The sequence below is a fragment of the Corapipo altera genome, unplaced genomic scaffold, assembly GCF_003945725.1.
Source record: "Corapipo altera isolate COAL_440 unplaced genomic scaffold, ASM394572v1 46, whole genome shotgun sequence".
Lineage (NCBI taxonomy): Eukaryota > Metazoa > Chordata > Aves > Passeriformes > Pipridae > Corapipo > Corapipo altera.
This window is the reverse complement of record NW_020884883.1, coordinates 14,303,502-14,324,117: the sequence shown is the minus strand read 5'-3', so window position 1 is coordinate 14,324,117 and position 20,616 is coordinate 14,303,502. Positions and strand designations below refer to the sequence as shown.

Sequence of the window (20,616 nt, the reverse complement as noted above, 5' to 3'; positions counted from 1 at the left end):
CAGGGTGGTGGATGGAGAATTATCTACTGTTTGGTAGAAAAGTGCTGTGCTAATGCTGAAAGAGCTCACAGACAATAGGAGCTGTAGGCTGCTGATTTCCAATCTTTTTCATTTCTTTATTCTCCCCCTTTTTCATTCTACTCCCACTTGGTCCCCTACAACCCTCTTCATGCTGAAGAAGGTGGTTGAGAAAACTTCTCTGAGCTATGTGTCAGTGAAAGTTTAGCTATTGGACGTAAAACTGTATCAAAAATAAATACAAACATCAGTCTTGACTGCAAATGTGGTCATATCACTGACTGACTTCAGCTCTGTAGCAAATCCCAGTGCATCTGGTCCCAGAGTCAGGTTTTGAGAATGAGCTGAGAGTTAGACAGGAGTTAGTGGGATTGGGTGTGCAAGTGAACGGTGCCAGACAGGCACCTTTTGGGCATTGACTCCCAGAAGGTGAGTGTCATGGTTTTCTAGCTACTACGAAGAAAATTAACTTTACCCCAGCCAAAACCAGCAGAGTGCGACACAGCTGAGGACTGCAGTCAGCACCAGCAGCCCATCCCGGGTCTATAGGTTGTACTTGAGTGCTCTCTAGTGGACAGAAAAGCAAGTTCAGAGGTTAACACAGCTGACGAGGCGCTCTCTGAGCTCCAGTCACTCTCACCTGGGTGTCAGGCATTGGGTCTGTAATATCCACGCACCACGGGTCTGTGCTGAGTGTCTGGGTGCAGGGTTTGGGAAGGCAGTTCAAAGCTGAGTCTTCCTGATCCGTGAGACTGCAGGGCAGAGGTTTGATGCAGGAGCAGTGCAGGGTGGCAGAGGATACACACCTTGTCTGGTAAGAGCTGACTCACAGGTAACATCCCAGTCCCTTCCCACCAACACAGCTTTTCAGTGCTTCTCCTTGTGTTGAAGGAAACACCTGAAGGACCTGTTCCTGCATGTGCAGTCAGTGGGTAGAAGAGCACAGAGGTACTGTGGAAGGACAGTAGAAACACTGGTCGTGGGATTTTATAAGGAAGTGGGGGAAAATTATATCAACTCATTTACCAGCCACTGATGAGCCTCCAGGAGCCCTCTGCTCTGAGAGCCCTGCTAGTGCTGAACATAAACACTCTGAGGGAAAATAGCTCTTGTTTCATAGCACAAAGTGATAACCCACTGGATAGAGCAGAAGCAAACTACTTCAGTAGTTATTATAGAAGTTATTATAGAAGGTTATTATAGAAGTCAGCTCAGGACACAGACCATAAAGTGGTATGTAGTGGGTGCTCCCAGATAAGCAGAACTATACTACTGAACCCAAATGTTCAAAAGGTGCTCGAAAATCATGAGATCTGAGTTTTGAATTCTGAGAATAACTCATTGCATTTTCCTTTTATTTCTGTGAAGTGACAGCTAAAAGATTTTTATGATGGTCATATTAAAACCAGAAACAGCCACTTGACTCATGAAATAGTTACACCAGCTACAGAGGTTATATGCATCTCTCCTTAAACTCTTTAAAGTCTGACTTCTCCATTACTTCTGTGTTGTGGGAGCTATTATCTTAGGTTGCCAGGATGTCAGAGACTGAAACGGTTAATGATTTATGCATTCTAGGATTGCCAAGGGACTTTTGCAGGCTTCTGCAGGACTTTTGCATTATACTTCTGATGGCCCATCAAAGCCCACCCCCCCTCTGCCAATCTTGAAAGGCAGGAACGAGGCCAGACACAGAAACTCTGCACAGGCCCAGGGAGAGGTTGGAGGCTCGAGGCATGGCTCTTGACACTAACCATGGATATAACAACTCATAACTTCTTGGAGTGTGGGGGTTTCCCTCCTTCATCCCCAATGGATCAAGGCCACCACTTCAACTGACAGACATAGAAGCGGCAACTACCAAGTGTCATCGCTGGACCCCGTGGGTGGTGACTATATACATCTGTCCACTCTCAGCTTTTCTTTCCCTTACTCTCCCTTACCCTTATCCCGTCTTTCCTTTCTCTCCCTTATGAATTTTCCTCCCCAGAGGTTATCCCTATGCCATATTGCTATAGATGATATAGATGATAACACCCAAAATGCTAACATACCTGTTGAAACAAAATTGTTAAAATGAACTCTACCTATATATGTTTAAAATAAACCCTACCTATATATGTTTTCAAACACCGATTACTCAGTGTCGTTTCACTCTAATCCTCCCCAAGGGAATTACTGATAAGAACCTGGGTTACCCCCTCCCCTTTTTCTGGGGCGAGTTGTAACACAGGATGACACCGCCTTTCATCAAGAGCTCCTCTTATATGGACACTTACCAATGCTCAGAAATCCTGAACACAAATAAAACTCCTTCAACTTTTTATTAAGCTTAATTACTTGTCTCCTATTCATGCTTTCTCTTTACTTTCTAGAGGCCTTTGACTGAAATGCGACTGCCTCCTTTTCTTTGAGCATCTTCTTTCACTTGGAGCAGTCATCTTTGACCTTGCCTCATCTAGTCAGAAACCACTGAGGTTCTACCACAGTACCACACGTACCTGCAGCAAAAGAACATGGGTTTGTATGTGGGCAGTTATTCCGTGCAAATTCATTAACAGTTTTGTTACAGAGATGCTGCAGCTATGCATGTTAGGCTGCTGAATACTGACTGCACAAATATGTTGATTCAGTTTGTTGAGGGTCCAGAAAGAAACGGGGTGGGAGGAGGGGGGAGAAAAAAAAAAGGAAAATGAATGAATAAAAATAAATGAAGCAACCTACCAAACCAGTCAGCACTGGAGAGTTAAGAGGAAGGAAAAGAGAAAAAAAATCCCAAAGAAAATAGCCCTGAAACTTCAGAGAGTTTACTCATCTTTCCTTCACTCATACACAACTAAACTGAGGCAAAGGAGACCCACGAAGGTGAGAGGAGCATCACTCTATTAGTGATGACTTTTAGTGGTATTGCTTCTTAGATTCTCTGCACATTCTCCCATAAGCCTTCCCCTGCAGGTTTCCAGTTAACAACCAGCTACAACACTAGACAAATCCCAGTGCCACCGTGACTGGTGGCCAAGGTGCAGGGTCTGGCCAACGCTCATCAATGGGCTCATTTCTGCAACAAAAAAGAAGGAAAAAAAACAGTTCAGTGGAAGAACTTTTCTCTGTTGCATCCAAAGTAACATGAGAATCAAACTTCAAGTATTCTGGGAAGTTGCTTCTGAAAAAGGAAAGATTGTTGGTCAGCTCCAGCAGGCAGCTCTATCGGCACATTACGGTCTTCTCCTGTCAGGTTTGATTTACGCGCGCACCTTCTATGCTGAGATTCACTCTTCACAGTCACCATCTGATGAGAGACCCTGCCCTAACATCACAGGAAAGTCAGCTGATGATTTCCACAACCTCAGAGTTTAGCACCACTGAGGCATTTGTTTTATTCATTTATTACGATGATACAGGCTGTGGAGTTATAAAAATGCCATATAGGATAAGACTTCTTAGGAAATCAGATAAACAGGCAGCCCTTGGACTTCTTCATGAGTATACTGATATAGTGCACACAACCTCTCCAGGACAAAGAGAGGCAGCATACAGGGGCCAGGCAAACACTTCTGTTTAGAGAGAAAAGCCTCAGGTTTTGAAGCATCTTCACAGGCACTTGGCAATATTTGGAAGGACAGTGCTCAGTGAGCATGACAAGCCTCAGTGGGAACTCATGGCTCAGGTCCTGCTCTATTTTTGCTGTCTCAGGCAGCTAACTGCCAGCTGCTTACTCCTTGTTACTATCTGAATAAATTGGATAATCCAGGAAGCCAAATGGGGATAAAAATGCCATCAGAGAAGCAATTCATTTAGACATAAAACTATTCACGATATACTAGTGCTTTCAAGAGCTCCAGCCCAGAGCTCTTTAACCCGTCAGAGGCCACATGAGAACAATTCACGTTCCAAAACCACTTTCTGGTGGCTTGTAGCACTTCTGGTAACCAGGACTCCTGTGCCAGAAAGGCTGAAGCTGGGGGATGGTGTTTACACTCTGCTTAACGAAAGGTTTTTAGTGGCAGGGAGACAAAACAACTGGGATTTAGAAAAGTTCATGTATGAAGTCTCCCCTTTTTGTTTTGAGTTCCATGCTCCAGATTTCTTGTTTCACAAGCATCAAAAAAGACTGTTCTGTGTATGCCACTTTGGACCTCTCTTTATTTTTACAGATTTCCATCCCATCCTAAACTCCTCTAGCTGTTCCTTTCAGGGGTGAAAAGTCCTAATCCACTCACTCAGTCTTCTTTCAGATGCTGCTCCTCTCTGGGGACACCCCTGGACCCTGTTGCATACCCACTGGTGTGCAGACCTCGTTTGGCTGCCTTGATGCAGTCTCAGAGTCTGGTTTCTGTTGCTTTTCTAATAATCCCTTCCATATTAGTGGGAATCTGTCTGTCCAGAGAAGCCAACGGAGCTGATGAAGGGTCTGAAACACAGTGTGATGAGGAGCAGCTCAGAGAGCTGGAGGGGTTTAGACCGGAGGAGGCTCAGGGGGAACCTTATCGACATTTGTAGGTCGGTCGCTTCTCCCAAGTGAAAGGAGAGGAAATGGCCTCGGGTTGCACCAAGGGAGGTTTAGATTGAGTATTAAAAAAAAATTATTCAACTGAAAGGGTGGTCAGGCATTGGAACAGGCTGCCCGGGGAAGTGAAGGAATTGCGGTCCCTGAGGTGCTCAAAAAACCCGTGGATGTGGCACTTGGGGATACCGTGTAGTGGTGAGCACGGTGGCTGGGTTAAGGGTTGAATTCGATGATCTTAGAGGTCCGATCCAACCATAACGACTCTATAACTCATAACTACAGAAAGCAGCCCCCGGTGCGAAGCTTTCCCCCCCCCCTCCCCGCTGCTTCCCTGCAGAAGCCCTGGGCACCAGTGCAGAGAAAGCGCTGGGATAACCGAGAGCCCAGAAACCTGCAAACCAACTGGGTCTGCCCAGACTGGCCCCGGGTGCCGTGAGGGGCAGCAGTGGGACCAGCTGCTTCCTTCTTCCTTCCCAAAATAAATTTCGGAGCACACAGCCGAGGTGTGTGGCCGTGTCCTGCTCCCGGCTGGCGCTGCCTCGGGATGGGGCTGGGTAAGGCCAGGGCTCTGGAGCAGTGTCGTGCCCAATGTTTTAAGGCAGAGAAGCATGTGAGCTGTTTCCAATGAGGAGGAGGAGGAGGAAGAGGAGGGCGCCGAGATGCACCGAAGCTCGGGGGATGTTTTGGTCCCGTGGGGAAGAGGGTGAGTTAGTGGGGTTCCCGTGGAAATGTTTACGCCCGCCGGTGTAGTCGTGGCCGAGTGGTTAAGGCGATGGACTAGAAATCCATTGGGGTCTCCCCGCGCAGGTTCGAATCCTGCCGACTACGAGCCAAGGCCGCTACTTTTTTCTCCGCGTTCCGGACATTTCCCTCCCTCCCCCCGCTCGATTTGCACCGGAGCCGCCGCCGCCGCCCGATATCCGGCAGGGCCAGCCCCGGGAAGGGAGGCGGGACCTCCTCCCGCGGCCATGGAGCAGCGCGGCCCTGCGCCCGCCGTGCTGGTCACCACCAGGTACCGGGGACACCGGCCCCGCCACCCGGATCGGCCCCGGCGGGGCTGGGGATGCCCCTGCCGGGCCAGCCGTCCCTCGGCTGCGCTAGTGGCGGGAGCCGTCCCGGGAAAGCGAAGGGAGGGAGGGAAGGAAGAGAAGGAGCGCGGGGTGGCGGAGCTGAGGGGAAGCCGGGTGGCTGCTGCGTGGGTTTGCCCCGGGACATTTGGGATACGTGCGGATCCTCGAGTTTTCTGGCGTTTTCCCAGCCGGGAGAGATCCCTCCCTGGCCCTTTGCTCCTGTGATAACTTGGGGTCGCTTCCCCTCCACGCTGACGCAGCGTGTGCTCCCGCCCTGCGGAAACGCCTTTTCCTCGTCGTGGTTCCGAGGTGGGTCAGAAGGAATTAGAATTTATCCCGAAGCTTTGGCTTCATCAGTGGTTTGGCTGATGCCCATTCCCCGCTGCCATGCCTTGCATCCCGATCCCCGTGCCCACCGGGAGCCCCTCTGGCTGGAAGCCCAGAGAAGGGCTAAATGGATTTTTTCTCTTTTCCCACCTTCTTGTAAACCTGCCCCAGGTGGGTGCAGAGGCGCTGTTTTCCGTTGCATTAAACTTTTAAAACCTGCGTTTTCCTAGATGTGATAAAGGAACCCTCACGAGAAATGCCTCAAGAAGAAAATGCTTCTGGCAATCTTTATAGAAAAATGATAGAGATCTCTCTCTTTTTTTTTTTCTTTTATCCCCACAAAATATTTGAGACCACATGAAAGCAGTTTCCTGTCAGATGAGTCATGAGAAGAAGTGTTGATTCAGCAAAGTCCTTATCTTCTAGGACATAAATAACAGTTATTGCAGTCTCATTAACTTCAAAGCTGTTATATTAATCCCTGGCTTCCTTTAGAGCAGTGGCCTTGAACCTTCAAATGTATCTGACTTGACTAATAGATATTTTGTAGGACTGACTTGATATTAGGTTTAGCCTTGGAAATGGAAATCTGAACACCTGGACTCGTTTTACAGTCTGTAGACTGTAAAAGACACACTTGCAAATTGTCCCATTGATACTGGAATACTTTCAGTGATAAAATCAAATATGTATGTATGTGTGGGATTAAGACTTTAGCAAATAAACATATTTTTTATCTTGTGAGGTAAAATAGCTCTACAGTTGTGACCTTTTCCACTCTTCATGCATACTGGTTTTGAGAATGGGACTCCTAGTTGCTGTGGTAATAAAAATCATAGAATCTTAGAATATGCTGAGTTGGAAGGGACCCATCAGGATCATTGAATCCAGCTCCTGGCTCTGCGCAGGACACCTCAAGAATCACACCATGTGCCTGAAAATGTCCAAACACTTCTTGAACTCAGACAGGCTTGGTGACCACTGCCCTGGGGAGCCTGTAATCTGTATACTTGTACTTAGACTATACAGAGGAATAAAACGTTTGGGGGTAATTTGTGTCAGATAGTTTGCCTTCACTTAATGAATAGACTAGCTGTACAAGTTTTTTTTCCTTTTGTTATGACCTGGAACACCATGTTTTGGCCCCCTTACGGCAGAGGTTGTTGGAGCTGGGCACTGCTGGCAAGGCTGACTGTATCGAGGCAGGAAGTGCAGAGTCCACTCTCCTGGGTGCACACACGTTGGAATAAAGTTTCTCTGGTCTTAGCTCTTTATCTTTTACTTTGCTTTCTTGCCTGCAGTGGGTATTCCCCACTCCCCATCTTAGCCTTTCAGCACAGAAAGGAGATTAATTAAAGTACAATTTAATTATTACATGCAAATCAAAAGACAGGAATGAAAAACTGTCTCTTCCATGAGCTGTGGAAGCTGCTCTGTTCAGCTGACCCTTACATAAGTTCCACTTCCTCTGTCCCTTGCCAGCCCCTCATGATCTGATTGTGCAAGCACAGTTACTGGTATGAATGGTCTCCTTGTATTCAGGTGATTTCCTCTTAGGAAGGTTGGCCATGTGCCCAGGTCTCCCCTGAACCATCGATATTGTAGACAAAAGTGTAACGTTGGGATAAACAAGCTAGATTTAAATAAGGAGTAGAAGCAGTAAACCTGTGTGTCCAATTTAAACAACCAGCTTTCTCCTTTTGTTGCTTTTTTTTAAAGGAACAAGTGTAAAAATAATTGTGTTTGATGTGAAAAATGCAATGAAACTATATTCTGTCTTGGGATTTGCAGGTGCTGCTTCTGTTTGAACAACAACAGCAGTATTTAATGAATTAAAACACTGAGGCTGCTTATTTTGAAATTAAGGCATTAAAAAAACCAGTGAGCACTTTGGAGAGTACACTCTGTCTGTCACAGCCTCCCTGTTGATTTCTGTTTGTTTAGAATCATTTTTATATTTAAAAAAAATCCTGTTGCTGTTGAAGAGGTAGTAGGGGTGGGTTTCCTGTAAGAGATGGTAATGAAAGTGATCACAAGGCCTAAAGCAAACAAACAAAAATGTAGCTATTCCCTCCTCCCTCTAATTGCTTCCCATTACCATCACTTTATGTCAGACTTTTAACAACTTTAAAAGAAAACCCCTGGGTATAGATAAAGTATTTATTAGGTTCATGACATTTTTAGGGCTCTCTGAGGCAACACCTCTTAAGGTGAAGTTGTTGTGTCATCTCGGAATATCTGTATGTTTTCAGCTGAGTGAGAACCACTCAGGATGGTTCACTGCTGGTTATTTGTTTTATTTACATCAGGAGAAAAGCAGGTTAATTTGCTGTTTATACTCTGTGTTAACAGAAGTAGAATCATAGTCATTTAGTTTGGAAAAGACCTTTAAGACCATCAAGTCCATCCATTAACCCAGCACTGCCTCGTCCACTACTAAACCATGTCCCCAAGTGCCACATCTACATGACCTTTAAATATCTCCAGGACTGGTGACTCAAGCTCTTCCCTGTGTTATTCCTGAGTACCAGCTGACAAACCCTTTTGCTGCCTAAGCTGCAGGCACAGCTTCTGAGTGACTACACATCTGGAGAGCATTTCCTCTGCTACAGGTCTATTCTAAAAAACTCCATATCCAGCTGATTTTACTGGCAGGTGCCCTTTGAGTCAGCATTTTGGCAGAAAATGAGAACAGAATCAGAGCAGGCAGAATAGCATTGAGGTAAATACTATAAAATGTTGGTGATGGTAGAGCTGTTGTTAAAGCCCTAATGTTTTAAACATGTCTTGCAGAGAGGATTGGATACAAAATTTGGGACTGTACCCTTGTTGGTTGTTGTCCTATTTATCAAGAACTCTCAAGATACTCTGTTTAAAGTGCTTTTTATTAAAGCTTTGCAGATTCAGAGATTGTCTTCTTGGAAAAGCTCAAGTTTCAAAAGAACTGGTCAAGTTTTAACATGATGAGGGGAGTTTTTTGAAACTTTGTTTGAAACTAGATTGTTTAAACCTCTTGAAACTATATTTTAAGTTCTATGCATCTTGCATCCTTAGGTGAAAGGTGCCTGTGTTAAGGAATCTAAACTTCCTAAAGAAAGGAGTAAATTCCATAAGACACCTCTGCAATCAACAGAAGTCCATGGAAGATGGGACTTGATATTCCCCATATAGTTAAGGTTAAAAAAGGCAGGAAAAAATGTTTAATGATTCTAGTTTGTTTTTTTTAAATGATCCCTTCTGATTTCACTAAAAAGCATTCACACATGGGAAGCACTGTTTTGTGCCCCAACAGCAACTGCTTGGTCTTACTCCTGATGAGTGAGAAATATAATACAATTCTGGCATTCCTCTTGCAAAAATACCATAAATAACTCCTTGGATAGGAATCTAGGGAAAGGTGACACCCTGGTTCCTTGGGTCTGAAGCTGGCAGGAGAAGAAAATGCATTGAGTAAACTGCTGCAGCAGCTCCCCTGTTGCATTTTCCTCCCAAAAGGAGATGTTCTAACTTTCTGGGTGGTTCTGACTGTTGGCAACATTCAGAGGTTAATGCTGTGATTGTCTGTTTAACTGGGTATGAAAGGACAGGTAGTTTTGTTTCCAGTAAGATTTTCTGTGGGAAAGCTGAGATGTTTTAGCTGGTGCACCCTTAGGTGTTTGGCAACAAGACTATGTCAGGCAGTCAAAACTAGAAGGCAGCTCCAAGGGATCATGTCCTCCTTTAACTTGCTCAGTCCTGATAGATGTTTGTCTAATTTTCCTCAATGACCTTCACAGATGGAAACTGTGGTTGGCCCATCAGTCTGCTCCAGCAGCTTCCTTTGTGTTCCGGGCTTTTGTCTAGTTCCCTTGTTCTTCACAAACGTTGAGTTGTTCCTGTGCTCCAGCAAGCTCCTTCTTCCTTTTGTGGCCCCTTTTAGCTTATTGTTGCTGCTATTCCTGGAAATGTCCTTAGGCAGAGGAGAGTTGGATAGGCCTTGGCATGAGTTGTGATGAAGAGACCTTTGCCTCAAAACAAACTGTGATGAGAGATCATGGGATCTTCTTACCTGCCTTGCTGAGTAAGAGCACTTTCAACTCCTGTGAGTGAAGTCCTGAAGAAATCCACATCTTCTCTTTGCAGAAATGCTGTGCTCCTGACATTTTGCCTGCAGTGGCCAGTGGCAGGTGCTTTGGGATGGAAAGTCATGGATAGGAAGCAAGCCATGTCTAAATTTGTCCTGATGCAGAGTAGGAGCAGTGTTGGGGCAGGGTCTGTCTGATGTCCTGTTGCAGTGGGAGTCTTTGCACTGACTTTCTTGTGCTTTGAACTGGATCCTTGGAGAGGGTCAGTTAAAAGTCTTTGTGCCAATGCCTGAACTCTGCGTGTATTTCTTCCCTTAGGCAAATTCAGAATACGCACACGGGGCTGGATTTGTCAGTGCCAGAATACCAGGAAATCCGTGGGAAGATGATGTCTGGCCATGTGGAGTATCACATCGTTGTCGTCACACGACTGGCTGCCTTCAAATCAACAAAGCACAAGCCTGAAGATGTAGTTCAGTTTATGGTAAGTATTTAATCAGAGCTGTGTTGGTGACCACTTTCTTAATCGGCTTTGATTATTTTTGTCCTGATGTAGCAGATACTTTATCATCAATCACAGCCTCTCTGGGTCAAGGTCCTTGGTAGCACAACACAGTCTGTATTATTTCTGCAATAGGAGTATTCTACATGTATTAGTTGAACTCTTTATTCCAGGAGCTCAAAGCAATAATGACTGTTGTTGCCTTAAAGGCATTTGGCATTATGGGTCAACAAATAGAAACCAATTAAGCTTTTTATAAGTCCTGCTACAAAATTGTCTTCTTCCAAGCTCTTGGACTTGGTACATAAACTTGAAATAAATATGTAATAGCTTATTTGAATGGATATATTAGCCTTGGCATGGCTTTTAAAATCCTTAGTAAGAGAGTTTTTCAAGGAAGCGTCCATATAAAACATTATTGAGTTAGATTGTCTTTGTCATTATACCTGCAGAGTAGAGGTTTGAAAATACAGCACATGACTTAAACCAGGTGAAATTAATCTCATCTATAACACATGCACATCCACTTAAGCTGTTTCACCTGGGACTGTCTATTAAGTTGATGGAAGAAGGTGCATTTAGGGTATGTTTTATTTGATCTTCTTTAGCGGCCTGCTGAACCGCTCCCAAGAAGTGCATTTCGCTGTCCATTAACTATAAAGGGACCCATTCTGCTGCATACTGTGAACATGTGCTCTTTTCAGATGTTTTGGCAATAACTGTAATGTCACAGTGATGTGAGTGTGTGGTTACCTGGTAGACCATTACCTGCAGTGTAACTCACACTCCTTAGAAGATAGTTGATAAATGGTTATTTACACAGTATGATTTGCAGATAAACATCTGTCAGTGTTGTAAAGAGATGCATGATAAGGAGAGCTCATTCATTTATTCCACACCTTAAGCTGTGTATAACTTTATGGTAAGAGCAGCAGTGCTGGTGTAAGAGTCTGTTCTGTTCTCCCTCCTGGTCCCTTGACTGCTTGTTCTCACTCCCTCAGTGTTTCCTTTTGTGTGCCAGTGTCATGTGGCTGTTCCATAACGTCAGCTGAGGAACTGGTCCTGGCTAAAAATGGGTGTTTGGGGGGTTGTTATTCAGTGCTGAGTTACACATATTTCTTGAGCCTGTGAGTTGCACAGCCCCATTAAAGTTTGTTTTCAGGTGGGGGAAAGGCCAAACGTGAGCAGATGGGAGAAGGGGATGTGCAGTTGCTTTTTTTTATGCAGCAATGCCTGTTTATGTAATGTAATATTCCCACACAGCTCTGTGCAAAAAAGGATCTGACTAATCCAGAGGTGTTAAACTGGGTTATTGTCATCTAAATTCATTTTGCTTAACTTAAGAATAAGTTGATAAAATCAGATTGTCTATAAAGAGGATAAACAAACTTTCTACTGTGGCCCCCTTGCTTGCTGAAATTGTCTGTTCCCATGTCTGCTCTCTATAGGAGGATTTTTAGCATTCAAGTGAAATGAACCTTCCTGATTTTTCCTCTGGTTAGACCTCCTGATATTTCATTCTTCAGGAAGAAGAAAACTGGTGGAACCTGGCAGGAATAACATTTATCTCAGCAGTTACATTTTTTTCAGCTGACTGAATCTGATATATTATACAGTTTGTTTTGTGAGAGTAATTTAAAACCACGAGCTGGGAGGTTGGAGGATGGATGCTTTGCATCAATTCATTCCAATGAGTTTTGTCTGTATGTATTACTGGAAGGAACAGGGGGATTCACCTGTCCTAACTTATCTCTCTAAGTTGGATATTTTAATCTGAGACTGTCCTTGCTTTTATGGTCAGTGGGGAGAAGGGGAATGAGGTGACTCATCCTCTGGAAATGTCTCTCTTCTTTGACCATAAAGGGAAAGCATCTACATTTTAGACAGCTGCAGCAGGGGGCTTCAACTCCAGGCTGAAATGCTTAAGGGTCAGTAGAGTTGCACACAAATCATGTGTGCAGTCAAAGCTGCCCTGGGATTTTCCACCTGAACTTCAGAAGGTTGTGGGTCTCCCATAGATCTTGTGTGTTATTTGCCTGCCCCACACAAGCCCCTTGGATGCCATGGGATGCCTGTCTCTAGGCAGAAAAATCTGCTCTCTATGATTAGGTGTCTGCATTTGGTGGATTTCTAAACTCCCATCCCAGTCAGGGCAGTGCTATTGGGAAGGATGTAACTGAGCATCTGTGGTGTGGAGGAACCCACTTTGCATAACATACACAGCTGGTACCATTTGAGAAACTCTAAATTATCTGAGGTGTGTGCACAGGGCTGGCAGGTGTGACAGGGGGAATAAAGGCATTGGCACTGCCCTGGAACAGAGTGAGGTGAGATACAGGGCATCATCCAAGGTAACACTAGCTGCCTGTATTCAGGTGAGTTGAATTTCAGTGACATATTGCCAAAATGTAGGGACTGTATCTGTCTGTCATGAGGGCTGGGGCACCTCCTGTGTGTAGGCAGTTTGCTTAAGCTGGAGACAAGTCTCAACCCTGTGCTTCCAGGAGAGGTGAGTTGCACCCACAGTGTCTGCAGTGGATATCTGCTCTGCTGGATGCTGTACCAGCACAAACAAGAACCACCACCCTTTCCCAGGGACTTGCAGGTGAAGTGTGAGAGAACCAGGGGGCTAGAGAACAGTAGAGAATAATGAGGTTACATTGGGCAGCAGATCTAACATATCAAATTTATATCAGAAAGCAGAGTGAGATGAGACACCTGAAGGAGCAAAAAGAAACTACTGTGTGTGCACTCTGGAACAGGACGGGAGAGGTGACCTTTTTTTTTTTTTTGCTTTTGTTGAAGCTGCTAAATATGAAAGGTTAGAGGAAGGAGTCTCACAGTGCTAAGGTGGCAGGTAGGTTAGAGGCGACAGGCAGGTGTGGTAGGATTTTCACTGGCTCTGCATACATTAGTCCAATTTTAGTCACCTCGGGAGCCAGGTCTGTGTTTTGAGAGCTCCTCCTCCCCTTCTGCCTCCCCCTGAAGCATCAGGTGAGTGGATTTTCCCTGTCCGACGGTTCTCCCTTCCCTGTGGCAGTGCCGGCGTCGCTCCCTGTCCGGCGCCAGGTGGCAGCAGCGAGGGGCGGACCCGTGTTTGCTGCTCCAACAGCGCTTCTGTTTTCCCTGGAAAGTGATGGCGAGCAAGGCACAAGCACCCTCTAAGCTAGCTGTGATGTGTGGTATGCTGTTTGGGCAGAATCTTTTAGGCTGGAAAAGATCTCTAAGGTCATCGAGTCCATCCTTTGACCGATCACCACTTGGTCAGTAAGTGCCTCATCCAGTCATTTCTTGAACACCTCCAGGGATGGTGACTCCATCACCTCCCTGTGGACAGTCTATTCCAATGTTTAACAACGCTTTTCATAAAGAAATTCCTTCTGATCTGCGACCTGGACCTCCTCTGGTGCAGTTTGAAGCTATGTCCTCTCGCCCTGTCAAGATCAAGATATATTAAGGGCCTATGATCAAAACCAGATGAACATCGAATAGATATTCCAGATTTGACCTGTGGAGCCTTTACTAGACTTGTGGGTCTAAACAATCCAGAGTTCCCTGTACTCTAGCCTTTATGTGACTATGCAAAATCAGTACCATAGCATTTCTAATTGAAATGTTTGCGAAACATTAAAGAAGAAGACATTAGCTTTTGTGATGACTTTACGATCTAAATTCTTAGAAACTGGAGAGATCTTTCAATTTTAAAGAATGCTAATTGTAAAATAGGGCAAATGAGTTGTAAAACTGCTTAACCTTGAGATTATAATTGGTAATTGAAGGAAAAGTCAGCTGCATTTCTTTCAAAGATCAGAATACTCTTGCCCCATCAAAAGAGGGAAATATGTTTTCTCTTTGGTACTGCTGCCAGGGTGATATTTAATTACTGCCTATGGATCTGCAATTTTCTGTGAGAAGAAGAAAAGGTTTTGTTTTTCTTGCATACTTTTCTTCTAGTCACACCTTACCTTTTTTAGCAATTAACTTCTGTCTTCCTAACCTTATTAAATATCCACCCAGCCTTTAGTGCCTTCTCTTTCTATCTGCATCCAGTTTAATTGATGCTTTTTTACAAGTTACATTTGTTAGTCAAGTTCTTTCTTTTTCAAAGCTGAACAAATAACTACCGGTGTTTGACAGGCACAGCATAATTTAGGAAGGCATTTACTATAGAACTGTCTTCTCATAAAATGAGGGAGTATAAGTATGTGGGTGTATATTCATTTATGTTTTCATCATTGCCTGTTTGCATATGTTGGCCTTCTCTTTGTGGGCCTCAAAATCTCTGCATTGGAGTTACTCTTTCCTGACCATACAGGTGTGTTGTGAAGATAAATTCCTTCGCTTTATAATCTCTGTGATGTGAGAGGGGTTGAAAAAAAAAATCAATGCTCAGCATAGCGATGGGTTCAGGAGCCATTAAGAATTCATGTTGATTAAAAAGAAATATTTGAGTGCTTGCTCTTCTGCTGAGCAAAACAGATGGGGAGAACAGCATGTGGTCATGTAATTAAAATCTACCGTAATGCATACCCGTGGGGTCACCAAGCAACATTAATTCCGGTATGGCTTGAATTGGGAGTGTCCAAGTGAAAGCTTGGGTTGTGCTGTCTGGGAGAAGGGACGCTTTTGATTCCTGTACCCAAAGCTAGTGGTTGTTTTAAAGGAATAGTGTTGCCGGATCTCCATTTTCTGACAGTGTTAAGAAGTGGGCTTTGTAAAAAGAATGTCACAATAGCCATGTTTTTCATGAAATACTGTAAAATCAAGAGTGCTCTTGGCTGGGTTGCATTGGCTGGCAAAGGGTTCGAGTTAGCTCTGAAATCTCTGTTTTGTTGAACTTTTGCAGTAGATACAAAGCATATGACGAAAAGCTTGAGGTCAGAAATGGGGCATTAAAAGGAGCTTTGAAGGGAAAGGGCGCATGAAATCCCATTAATACTGAGTGGGATCAAATTCTACGCACAACCGAGAGTCCTGGGCTCGTATCCTACAGGCGTTCCGGTGAGTGCACTTTCATGCATGAGGTTCTTGTGAAGAAGGGGGACAAGGCACATGCATTAGATTTGAAGGATTAGCAGCAAACTTCAGGCTTTCACTTTGAACTTCTTGGTGGTTTTCTTAACCTTGCAGCTATATTTGATCACATTCAACTTTATTTGTTCCTGGTGAAAAAAAAAAATATTCAGCCCATCGCTGTCTCTCTTTAAGTTCTGTGTTGGATGTTAATTGTTACAGGCAAATAGGGTCTTGACCTGGCAAATAGGCACATGCTTTGCTGTATTTGCATGATTAACTCTTTTGAAGTGAAGTAGATTGAGCCTTTGATACTGTGACTTGACAGAACTCCTTGAAGTGTATACATTCAGGCTGACTTACAGGTGGTGGGGGTTTAGCTCCACAGTGTTCACAGAGTTCAGTTAGAGGCATGGAGGGGGGGAGAATAACTGCAGGATCATAACCTGGAGGATTTACAGGTAACGGAAGGAAAATATTTTAATATTAATCAAATGGGACTTTGTTTACTTAATTGGATTGATAAAACAGGGTTTGGAGCAGTGTTTATTTTTATCCTGACATTTTGGGCCATATGATCCATCAACTATTTTCAAAGGGTTGTGAGTGATAACCAGAAAAAGCAAGATTTGATTTTGTTTACATACTGATATGCCTTTCTCCTGTAAAATTGGCAGAGGATGTCAAATTCAAAGGGTACAAAGTTGTCATGGCAGAGCAGTGATGCCTGACTGGAAAGGTGTGAGAATGCTCTGGGTGATGTATGGGACTTGACCTGAGAAAATACACCCCATGGAACTTGGCCAGCACTTTAGAAGGCCCCTGCATTGCCTCTGTGCTGCTGCATCCAGACCTGGGGTCCTGAGGACAGGAAAGACCTGTTGGATCAGATTCAGAGGACGGTACAAAAGTGGTCGTAGGGCTGGGACACCTCTCTTGTGGACAGAGGCTGAGAGAGCTGGAATTGTTCAGCCTGGAGAAGAGAAGGTTCTGGGGACACCTCAGAGCCCCTTCCAGTACCTAAGGGGGCTACAAGAGAGCTGGAGAGGGACTTCTGCCAGGGCTTGGAGTGATAGGACAAGGGGGAATGAACTTAAGCTGAAGGAGGGAAGGTTTAGATTAGATAAAAGGAAAAAATTCTTTACTGTGAAGGTGGTGAGGCACTGGCACAGGTTGCCCAGAGAAGCTGTGAATGCCCCATTTTTGGAAGTGTTCAAGGCCAGGCTGGATGGGGCTCTGAGCAACCTTGTCTAGTGGAAGGCGTCCCTGCCCATGGAACTAGATGATCTTTAGGACCCAAATTATTCTGTGATTCTAAATGCATCAGTCTGAGGTTGTTGGGCTCAGCCAGTGTTACTGCTGCATTTCCAGCACCAAACCCAAGGAAAAGCTGACAGCAGTGTTGAGCAAAGGTGTTGAGGAGCCAGTGGCTGCTGGGGTTTGAGGCACAGGAGCAGTGGGCAAGGAGCATTCAGCTGGCAGGGCTTGCAGGGGCCAGCAACGGGCTTAGGTAAGTGGGAAATGGTTTCGGCTGGAGTTTTGACATCTCACTGGTACTGTGGGTTATTCCAGCAGAGGGCATCCCGGCACTGCCAGATATTGGCCTGCCTGGTGTGGTGCAGGCTTTGGGGAAGCACATTAGTATGCTTTGGATATAGTGCTGTCACACTTGGTATGCTGTGTCGTGTGTATGGTTGCTGGTGTTGTTCAAAGCCCATGCAGACCCACAAAGGCTCAATTAGGGTGTGCATTTGCTTTAGGTTCAGTGGTGTAATTAGACATAAATTGAGATTTATGTATAATTTACAGAGTTTAATAGAGAAGGAATGAAAATTAAGTGGGGAAAGAAATAAGTTTGTGTATCTCAGCTTAATGCTAAGAGTATTTTAAAACTGTTTTGGCATAATCTTGATTGGCTGCTGTCTTGTAATACTTTCAGACATTAATTTGGTATTTATTATTGAAATTAATTAGACGTTAAATGTTTTTCACAAATCTGACTCATTTTTTTTTCCTGGGTGGAGGGTAATAGTGTTTATTCTTCTGAAAAAGTACTAGTAAATTCCTCACTGCCCTTACATTTGTGCTTATGTGGTATTGTTGGGAGAGGCTCTGCTGTCATACCTTCTTCAGAGTGCTACTGGGACCTAGCAAAGTAGAAATGTACAGCAGTTCAGAATTCTGGAATTGCTTTCCTCACTCTTTTTGGGGTATCTTTTGAAGGGAGGATTGCTGTATTCTGGAACATCCTCTATTGCCCTCACTTTAGTGCTTGGCTGGTGAATTGTGTTTCAGATCCTGTGCGTGGAGCACAGTGGTACTGACACCTTCACTGCTTTCAGGAGACAAGTCTAAAATACTTGTTTTTCATTCTCCTGAGGGCTCGAGTTGAGTTTTCTCCTTCAGGTCTTTGTTACAGGGCTGCCTGCCTTTGGTGGCTGGACACTGAACCCACAGTGAACATTGTACAGCTGAAACACAAACGCTTTTCGAATCAGCCAGCTTGGTTGATAATTACTGTGAAAGGCAGGGAAGTGTGAAAGCTGAGGTGGTTATTGCTCTTTATGCCTAAATCTGATTTAGTAAACTAGTCGAGGTGTGTCTGGTAATGTCAGGGCCTGTTCTCTGGCCTGGAGGGCAGCTCTCACAGTCTGGCTCATCTGTGGTATGAAACTCTGACCCATCTGCAGGGGGTGTCAGTACCCAAACTGGCTCCTGTGGAGCCCCTGTACCAGGCCAAACCTTGGGCTGACAAGTTATCTGGGGGAGTGCTACCTTTTAACTATTCCAGGCGTGGTCAGGTTCCCGTAGACACTATTAAGGTTTCTGTAGACACTCTCAGGTTCCAGTGCCTGAGAATATGCCTGCTCCTATTTAGTTTGCTGGTATAGATGCAGTTTAGGGATTCTGCATTAATCTATAATTAATTTCCCTTCTACTTTTGTGCTTTTTGTTAGGTTGACTTTCTTTTATCACTTTCTTTTATCATCTGGTGGAAGAACTCTGCCTTCTGCCATCCCAAAATGTGGTGCTTGAGTCTCTCTATATCCATCTCAGTATATGCAATACTGCACACATTGCAGTATTAATGAGGATTCACTTCACTAGAGTTCACCAACGTGTTACAGGAGAGTAAGAGAGGACCTGGGCTGTATGCACTCTACTAGCACTAGGTTTTTGGATTGTTTATTTTCATCTCTGTATTCATTAAAACACATTCATAGATTATGGGAGCACAGAAGACCTTGATGAATATATTATTTGTGTAATACCACACAGCATGAGAGTCAGTCTCCTTTGCATCTGTAGCATCACTTAGAGATAGTGTTTTGTTTGTGTGTGAGTTTTGTGTATTGGTTTTTTTAAGGTACTGAATTTAAAACCTAATGCGACATAGTAGCCACACCTTTTCTAACCCAACATTCCCATAGCTGTTGCTTTCTTGCTTTCCTTGTAGTATATTGAGCCTTATTTCTCCTCAGGCTTCCTGTCTTTGTGTGCAGAAGGAATGACTCCATTCACTGTTGGCATCTTCTCCTTGTATGAGAACCTGTAGGCCGTGGCCAAGTTGTTGGGTTTTATTTTCTCATGGATAAACTGAATAGTCAGGGATCAGCTGAGGTCTTTGCCCTTAGGTTTCTGTGTTATGTGCTCTGCAGGCCAGCAAATGTGCCAGATTTTTAGGCCTAAACAGCCAAAGGGCACTGTAGCCACAAGGAATGAGAAATGGGATGTCTGGCTTAATGGTGGAAAGGTTCAGGTAGCTTTCTCCATCACATACTTACCTGGCAGGGCTTTTCTTCCTATCTCTCAGGACTGAGCATCACTTTTAGTGGACAAGGATTTCTGCTGTCAGAAGAGTATCTGGAGCAGTGACCCCCCCAGTATTTCATTGATGAGTCAGACAAATGGATGCTAGGTATCTGGCAATGAACTCCCATTCTTTTAGGCAGTAGATTTTAATAACAGAACTAGAAGACCAGCAACGATGCTTGGGGATTCCCTGGGTACATAACAGGCTTTGACTGGGCTGTATGGAAAGCTCCTTGCTAATACATGTTTTTCCACTTCAGTTTCCATGGTTAATGTTTCACAGCACTTAAACTGCTGCTTTGCTGCTCCTGTCTCCCCTGTAAAGAAACATACCCAGGCAGCACATTTCATTGCAGGTTTCCAAGAAGTACAGCGAGATAGAGGAGCTCTACCAGAGGCTGACAGCACGATATCCACAGGCTTCTCTTCCACTCTTGCCTAGAAAAGTTCTCTTCGTGGGGGAATCTGACATCTGTGAACGAAGAGCTATGTTCAATGATATCATGAAATCCATCTCGAAAGACGCGGATCTAGCAACGAGTCCTGAGTTACTGGAATTTTTAGGTAACTAAAAGATGTGAGTGTCCCCTCTCCCATGAATGTGCTTGATGAAGGCATTTGTCTCAGGTACTCAAAAACTGGAGAATGCCAGAATAGAGGCTGTCATGGAAAATATCCTCATGTGCATCATTTACAGTGCTGCGTAGTCGTCTTTGCCAGTGTTTTCCCCTCCTCTGTTTGGACACATGCCTCATTCTGAGGTGTTGATAGATACCTTCAAAGCAAGCACTGTGCTGTCCTGTCTCTGATTTCCTGCTGTGAATCAGAACATGTAACTCTAGAAGGCTAAATAATCATATATTGTCAGTGGAGAGATGGACACTAAAGGGACAGGTCTCCCTTAGTGAGCAACTCTTTCATGTTTTTTCTGTTTTTCATGCAAATTATTGACTCTGAGAAAGATTTAAATAAAAGACAGATTCTTTATTAGCTAAACACATTCTCTGGCCCTCTGTTGTTTTGGTTTTTTTTGTCTTGTTACCTTTTCCAGTGATTCATATAGTTTCTTTCTTATGTCCCTTGGGGATAGAAGGGAGTCACAGAATGAATGGAACATATGGGCTCTCTGCTTCTAATTCAGCTGAAAGGTGCTGAGCAGGGAATACTCCAGCCCAGTGCTGTGCAGGATTCTTAGTGGAGTGTTAGTTTTAAGGGAGTGAAATTGCAAGGTGCTAACAAGTGTGAACAGCCCATTTTCGAAAAGTGTCAGGTGTGGCCTCATTAGAAGTTCTGTGAAACTGG

At 44.4% G+C, this 20,616-nt stretch overlaps 1 protein-coding gene and 1 non-coding gene across 3 annotated transcripts in view; both read left to right on the top strand.

Moving 5' to 3' along the window:
- The first annotated feature begins 5,271 nt into the window (after positions 1-5,271).
- On the top strand, positions 5,272-5,353 carry TRNAS-AGA. Its single transcript has one exon. It is a non-coding gene; the product is annotated as a tRNA-Ser (tRNA).
- Positions 5,354-5,408: 55 nt separating this feature from the next.
- The window catches only part of HS1BP3 (HCLS1 binding protein 3), a 50,957-nt gene continuing 35,749 nt past the window's right edge, over positions 5,409-20,616 (top strand). The window contains exons 1-3 of one of the 2 annotated variants that reach the window (XM_027641130.1): positions 5,409-5,537; positions 10,305-10,470; positions 19,671-19,878. In XM_027641130.1, the coding sequence (XP_027496931.1) occupies positions 5,494-5,537; positions 10,305-10,470; positions 19,671-19,878 (418 nt within the window). In that variant the 5' untranslated portion in view covers positions 5,409-5,493. Of the gene's footprint in view, positions 5,538-10,304; positions 10,471-19,655; positions 19,879-20,616 lie in introns of both variants that reach the window. The other variant, XM_027641129.1, reaches the window with a different exon arrangement.